Below are 6872 nucleotides of genomic sequence, written 5' to 3' on the forward strand. Positions count from 1 at the left end.
GTTCGATGCGCTTACGCGTGTCAATCTTTCTCTTTCTTTCGCTCGTTCGCTGGCTTCCTCGCTCGCTCGGCCTGTACGCCTGTTTGGCTTTGCCAAACTCTCGTTGTTGCATACGCTTTCGATACGTCTGAATTTCTTTATCTTTGAAAAAAGCAGTGGTAACAAGCACACGATTCGCAAATACGTATTTCATCGTTGATTTTGTTGATATTCTCACTCGTGATTGTAATTCGGCGAGGCGCATGATGCATTAAAGTTTCGATCGGGCTAGCTAGGCGCGCGCGCGCGTAGGGGCGTACTAAATTAAAACTTTGCATGGCTTACAGGTATGTGGGATACGCATACTGCGGATGAAATAACGAGTTTTCCCGAATTAATATGCGTGGCTCGTGTGAACGTTATAAGTAAGCGCTCGTGTAGGTAAACAAACACAGGCACGCGCGCGTCGATTTGCAGGAGGGAGCTGATTGAACGATTTTACGTGGAATCGAGCGGTTCGGGGCTCGAAAATTTTGCGCCCGCGCCCCGACGCTCGTTCGAATAATCACGAGCTCGATTTAACGCAGCTGTTGCGTGCATACACACAGACGCAACGGAGCAACAGAGCTACGTGCTCGCAGCGGCGCAGCAATATTTTGCCGTGCTACGTTGGGCTCGCGGCCGCGAAATCGATCGAAATTCCAAAAAAAAGCTCGTTGCGGGCGTCCGATAGCGAAACTTTGGAGTATCGAGCGAGCAACGACAACGATAATAAGGTTTGTCGGGCAGCGACGGCTCCCAGCAGACTCGTCGATCGCACTGGCAAGTATAGAGATCGGCAAATATAGCCAACGCACACGAGCGATTAGTGCATCGAGCCTCGCTCTTGGAGCTCGGCCAGCCGCGCGCACGTCCCTCTATAGAATTAATTGCTGACCCGTAGCTGCTGTCGCTGCATATGTGCTCTATGACACTCGCATGCCACCCCACCGTCTCGGTGTACTGCGGCAACGTCCCACCTTTGCCCGAGAGCGGCGGCTTCATCGGCGTTTGACCGACTCTGCTTCGTATTATGTCTCGCGTATACGTAGCACAAAGCCAGAGAGAGAGAGAGAGAGTCGATATGCTTTTTGCTTATGCTAGCTTTTTGGCTCCGAAGTGACAGCTGCGCGCTCGTCTATCTGATTCCTATAGGCTTCGTACGTATATGTATATAAATGTGTACACGTGTGAAATGCAACTTGCCTCGAGGCGATTTCTATTTTCGATGCGTCATTTCACAGCCGACAGATAAGATTTTCCATTAAATATACACATTTAATATATGAAGATTGGAAAATGGCGCACGACGATATGTGCGTTATTTCAATTTTTGCCCAGCTTATTTATATTTTTATTATTTTTATTAATGGGCTATAATGGGCAAAATCTTTCGAAATAACCTCAAGTATTGATCACAAATCAATAAAGAGTTTCCGTAAGGATATGTACACCTGATTTACGTATAGTTTGTTATTTATTCTTTTCCATTACATCAGTCATTGTCTTACACAGAATAATCTTAAAATTAAATGTATTATATTAAGTACAAAGATATCTAACAAGTACGATGCCTGACTGTGACTCGCTCGTAAATTATTTATGCAAAATTAATAGTAAAAACGCACGTCCTCGAGGTGCGTATAATTGAGAGAATAATGTTCAGAGTAAGCATGCTCTTGTCGTTATGATAAATTACGGAGTTGGCGGCAAGTCATTGAGCGAAACAGGGTAAATGCATCTATACAGTTTGTTTTCAAATTATAATGAAAAATCACAAATTAAAAAATAGTTATTTACAGACGATAATAAAAAGATTCATGGCGAGTTTAAGCAATCTTTGGTTCCTTGGCGGAACTCTCGTCGCTCACGACATCTGCCATGTCCGGCACGCTGATGAAATTTTCTATAGCCTCCTCGACAGTCATTGGCGAATCTTTGCGTTCGAGCTCGTCTTGGAGATTCGTCGAGACGCTCTCGTCGTGGGATTCCGAGCTGGGCTCGTCGGCATTGGTCAGCAGTTCCGAGACGAAGGTATCGATGTTGAATTCGGGCTCTTGCTCTTCGTCGACAGCTGTTACTTTCGACCTCGGCTCGTTCTCCACTTCTATGGATTTCGGAGTCGGTTCAGTTGCCATCGATTCGTCGGCCTGCAGCACAACTTCGGCAGCAGAGACATTTCTCTTCTGAATGTGGCCGAGCGAAGGTAGATGAGTCGTCGGTAGAACCGTAGACGCGGTCGATGGATTTGATTGGACGCTGTTGGTCGCATCGGCAGTAGGCGATACCTCGATGGACGATTTCATGGAAAATTCGTCGAGTTGAGCCTCGTTCCAGCTGTCATCGGCGATAATTCCTGACTCGGTTTCCGTAATTACCGCTTCCGTCGTCGTAGGAATGACTTTCTTTTCTCCCTCGGGGATCGACGTAGTCTCCTCGGTGTTTATTGCGTGGGCTTCGTAATTGTCGTCGACCAGAGCATCGTCGAAGAACGACGAGAACGACTCGGACTTGTCCGACTCTTCGTCATTGGTAGCCGGTGCTTCTGGTACTTTGGATGTTGGCCCGAACAAAGTGTCGACCACGCTGCCGATGATGTTGAACGTTTGTTCGGGCTGAGCAGTGTTCATCTGAAAGAGTCGATAACATCGTTACTTTTTCGTATTTGAATTCGAGCTCGTGTACTCGCTGCGTTCCACGAAGCTATTAGTTGCGACGATGATTATATCGAAGTAATTAGAGAGGCCGGCGTGGCGTGGCCGAAGAAAAGAGAAAAGAGATGAACGAAATTTCACGCGTTTTCATTTTTTCCATTCTCAAATAGCATTGAATGTAAGGAAAAAAAGGCCTCGTATTCGGATTGGATACTTTGGGCCACATATCGACAAAATATACCGCTGATTATATAGTAAATAAACATTACGAGTTCTGTTTACGTAGGATCAATTGAACGATCATCGCTGGAGTATAGTAAGAAGCTAGAGCGATTCGAGGCTCCTTACTTTGTTATTGTTGAAGATGTCACGCTCCAAAGCAGTAGCAAGGGCAGATGCCAGTTCGTCGTAGTTTTGAATCGGCGCGTCGACGTCAAGGTCGACGCGTAGATCTTCCTCGTGGTTGGTTTTATCGTCGGATGCTGGTGGCAAGTCGGCCTCGGTCGGCAGTTTGTATCCGGGACAGGCCTCGATGCCCAAGTCGAGGGGCAGGCACTGATTTTCGGCGACGATCAGAGTGGCCGTGACCGGCGACTCGACGATTCGACTGATGACGATCGGCCTGCGCGTCTGCCAGAAGCTGATCGAGCGGCCACCTTTGATCACGCGGTAGTTGGCTCGCTGCGCTCGTTGCGGCGGTGGCATCGTCACGTGGAGCTCGTCCTTATAGACGAGACTCGACGGCTCGAGCTGGTCCAGTCCGAGGCTGAGCTTGATTCGATCGTCCGACACGAGGAGCTTGGTCTGGCCTTTGGCCTTGCTGGACATGGATCGTCCGGTGAGTTTGATCGGGTAGAGGGGATCGTCGGGTTTGCAGGCGGTCACGCTTTCCGGCACTACCAGGCAGATCGGCTGGGCGTAGCGAGTCACCTCGATGTTCGCGTCTCTGTCCTTCATCATTCCCAAGTAGGTCAGATCCATGCCGTGCACGTGGCTCAGCGACACGAACAGCAGCAAAATTCCCGCTAAGCAACACTTGCCCATTTTTCTTGCACTTGGATATAGTTTGGACACTAAACGTACACACAAAGTTCACGGAACACAGAGAACGGCTGAGATTCGTCGCGATCGATGCTCGTAGTTTTATTACTGAGCTGCGCTCGGGGTGGACAGAGTCTATACGCGATGTGCTCTCCGAACTGAACTCTGGGCTCGACTGCTCTCGATGGTCTCGTTACTTAATGATCGGACCGGGGGCGCAGCTGCCTTATGCGTACGAGCCACAATACTTACTGGTGCGGCTGTTGCTGCTGCTCTCTATCGAGATGGCCCATCGTAACTCAAATTTCGACGAGTCGACAGCTAAGAGACGTGTTATTATATTGCGTCTTTAAGACTGAGTTTCCCCTGCGTGCGCCGCTGCGCCGCCCACACTCGAGCTACCTACCTGCGCGTATACGTATTGTACGTGCGCTGGTCGCTGGACTCGAACAAGAGCTCACCGACCGCTGCGCGCCGTAAACAGCCGTACGCAGAGAGCTCGCGGACACCGTACAGTTCCGGTTCATTGATGAAACGCCCAATAGCTCCGATGGATTTCTTATGCGCGTATGTTCCTATGTAACGTTTCGGCGGCTTTTGTAGTTCAGCTAGGCTGCCTATATCCATTATTTGCTCGACGGCTCTCGCTTGATCGACCGCCTGCGCGAGATAATAAATAGCTTCAATACGCATCGAGAATTTAACATATATATAATATAATACTCACATATATTCTATCGACAGCCTCGAAATTTTGTTCTTGCTCTCTCTCTCTCGTTTATTCGTCTAAGAAATCGGAGAGAAATAATTTGTGTACGGTGACACGTTGTAAATATATTTTCTTTACACAGACGTTAAAGAGGAAAATTGTCCATCTTCTATAAAACCATCGAGTTTTCTTTTGATTTTTTGTGGATTAAAAGATATTCTTTGTTAAACCTTTAAACAAATCTGTCTTATCTGATACTTGACACAAAACATTTTTGTGCTTTCGTATTGAGTAAAACATAATACAGTGGGTTTGATTTCGCTTACTTATATACAATATATCATTGAATGGATGTAAGGTGTGCACTGTCTGTCTATTGAATAAATTGAAATTTAGTTTATAAAATTGAATATATTCATGATTATAAAAAAGTACAATAATTGTATCTTGATGAAAATCCGTGAAAAACAATAGATGCACATGTTATAGAAGTAGAATGCTGTGGGAATCAAGTCAGGAGGACGATTGCTCGCGCAGCAAGCACTCTCTCTGCTAAATTTACTACTCTCATAGCCAAGAACTCGAGCTAGTTTTGCCGCATTATACATCTTACAAAGTATCTTAACTTTGCGAATACATAGAATGTATAAGTCAAGACATACATATATTGCCAGTTTTCGCACGTGATGAGCCCATAAGATTCGTATATTATAATGATATAATTTACACCTAAAATCTAATCTAAATGTATACAATACGTTGTACACTGGCGCACACATCAAAGCAAGTGAAGCCTTGAAAGCTAGATTTGATTTCTTTCTCTCTTTCTCTCTCTCTTTGACATTGTATCGGGCGAGCCGAGCAAATTACATTTGCTGCACGTTAATACACACACATCAATACAGTGGCAGTAGCTTCAGTTCCTCCCATCTTTCTTTTTTCTCTCTTTCTTTTAATGCAGAGTAATCGTGACGTTAGTTTCTGATATTTTCGAAATCAGTCCTGCCACAAGGTTTTTTAGGATAACGTGTTCTTTTTTTTGTCTTGTCAGCGCCAGGAAAAATAGGTTTCAACGTGTTATATCACATGGATTTTCTAATCTTATGTTAAAATAGAATGCGAATGGACGTAACTCATACCTCATAGAAATATTCCAAGTTCATTTAAAATTTCAATTAGCCACCTTAAGGGAGCATTTTGCTTTACCACTTTTTGAAAATCGATTTTTCGCATTATCGAATCACTTGTTCTTTTAAGAATCATTTCCTAATATTTGGTATGAAAATTCGAATTCCAAGTCAGTCAAATTCAGAATTGAGAGCAAGCAAGTAGCTTTATGTCATCAGAAGAAAACTTTGAACTCATTTTCTTCGATTTAACGTTTTTTTTAATGGCGGTCACCCTACAGCAACAACCTCTTGATTAACCCTTCTGAAATTTTTACTGCTTATTGTTGAAATATGTTCGAAACCTAATTTTAAGAACTCGGTATCCAAGTATCTTTTTATTATAAATTATAATCTTACGTGTACGCTCATAAACGTATAATATACAAGCCGGAAAAAAGAATTGAAGAGTTTTATGATGTGAAGGCATATGGACTTATGCGCGAGTCCCAATGCGTGAGTAATGTCGGAGCGAAAGCTGCGACCTCTTGTCGGTGTGTGCGCTGTCTAAAGAAAAACATGCACGCACATGTACTTGCTGCGCGAGTCTTGACGCTCTCCCGTAATTATACATACAGAGGCGCGCGTATAAACATAAACATAGAGATCGTGCTTCGTATATACCGTATTATAACGTATATACCGGTGGCTGGTACAAGCGAGTGAAAAAAATGCAGATATTATTACGAATAGTGGCGTTGTGTCGCATCAAGCGGGCGAGAGAAAAAAAGAGCTCTTACGTAAACTCCGAAAGCGGAAGAATGAATTATTACACGTACATGAGCAGTCGCGGCGGTGCAGCGCGTCGCAAGTATCAAAGTGCCGCAGGTGCTGCGAGCAACGTCAGCTCGGTGCATTTCCAAGCTGTAATGCGCGCGAGCCTCAACAGCAACGGCAGCAAAAGCAGCTTCGAATTTGCGCCAAACTAACCAATTGATTTCTCGCGTTCATCCATCTCGCTATAGGGTTCATTTCGACTCTTACCCCAAAGTTTTCCTAACCAAATTGAATGTTTTGATAATTTTTTGAATGCAGAAACAACAAAACAGAAAAAATTGCCGAATCGTTCATCTTTTTGTATGCATCGGTCGACTGGAGTGCTGGTGGAATGCAATGGATGATACGACTCGATAATCCCGCATTATAGGACCCGTTTGGCGAGGCTCGCGCGTAGCTATTTTTTGCCACGAGATGCACCGAGAGATCGACATAGGTAAGGTACAAGAAATACCTCGACTCAAGTCTGCGGAAAAATGTAACGACTTCTTGTCGTTTCATCTTATG

General features: G+C 44.9%; 1 protein-coding gene across 1 annotated transcript; it reads right to left on the reverse strand.

The window, feature by feature from the left end:
• Positions 1-1476: 1476 nt before the first annotated feature.
• LOC106658957 lies at positions 1477-4042 on the reverse strand. Its single transcript, XM_014381181.2, has 2 exons — positions 3021-4042; positions 1477-2648 (listed from the first exon to the last, which is right to left on the reverse strand). The coding sequence occupies exons 1-2, from the start codon at positions 3714-3716 to the stop codon at positions 1848-1850; spliced, it is 1497 nt and encodes a 498-aa protein (XP_014236667.1). The 5' UTR covers positions 3717-4042; the 3' UTR covers positions 1477-1847.
• Between the last annotated feature and the right edge of the window lie 2830 nt (positions 4043-6872).

This window comes from Trichogramma pretiosum, unplaced genomic scaffold, assembly GCF_000599845.2.
Source record: "Trichogramma pretiosum strain Unisexual culture from Peru unplaced genomic scaffold, Tpre_2.0 scaffold16, whole genome shotgun sequence".
In the NCBI taxonomy this organism is placed as follows: Eukaryota; Metazoa; Arthropoda; class Insecta; order Hymenoptera; family Trichogrammatidae; genus Trichogramma; species Trichogramma pretiosum.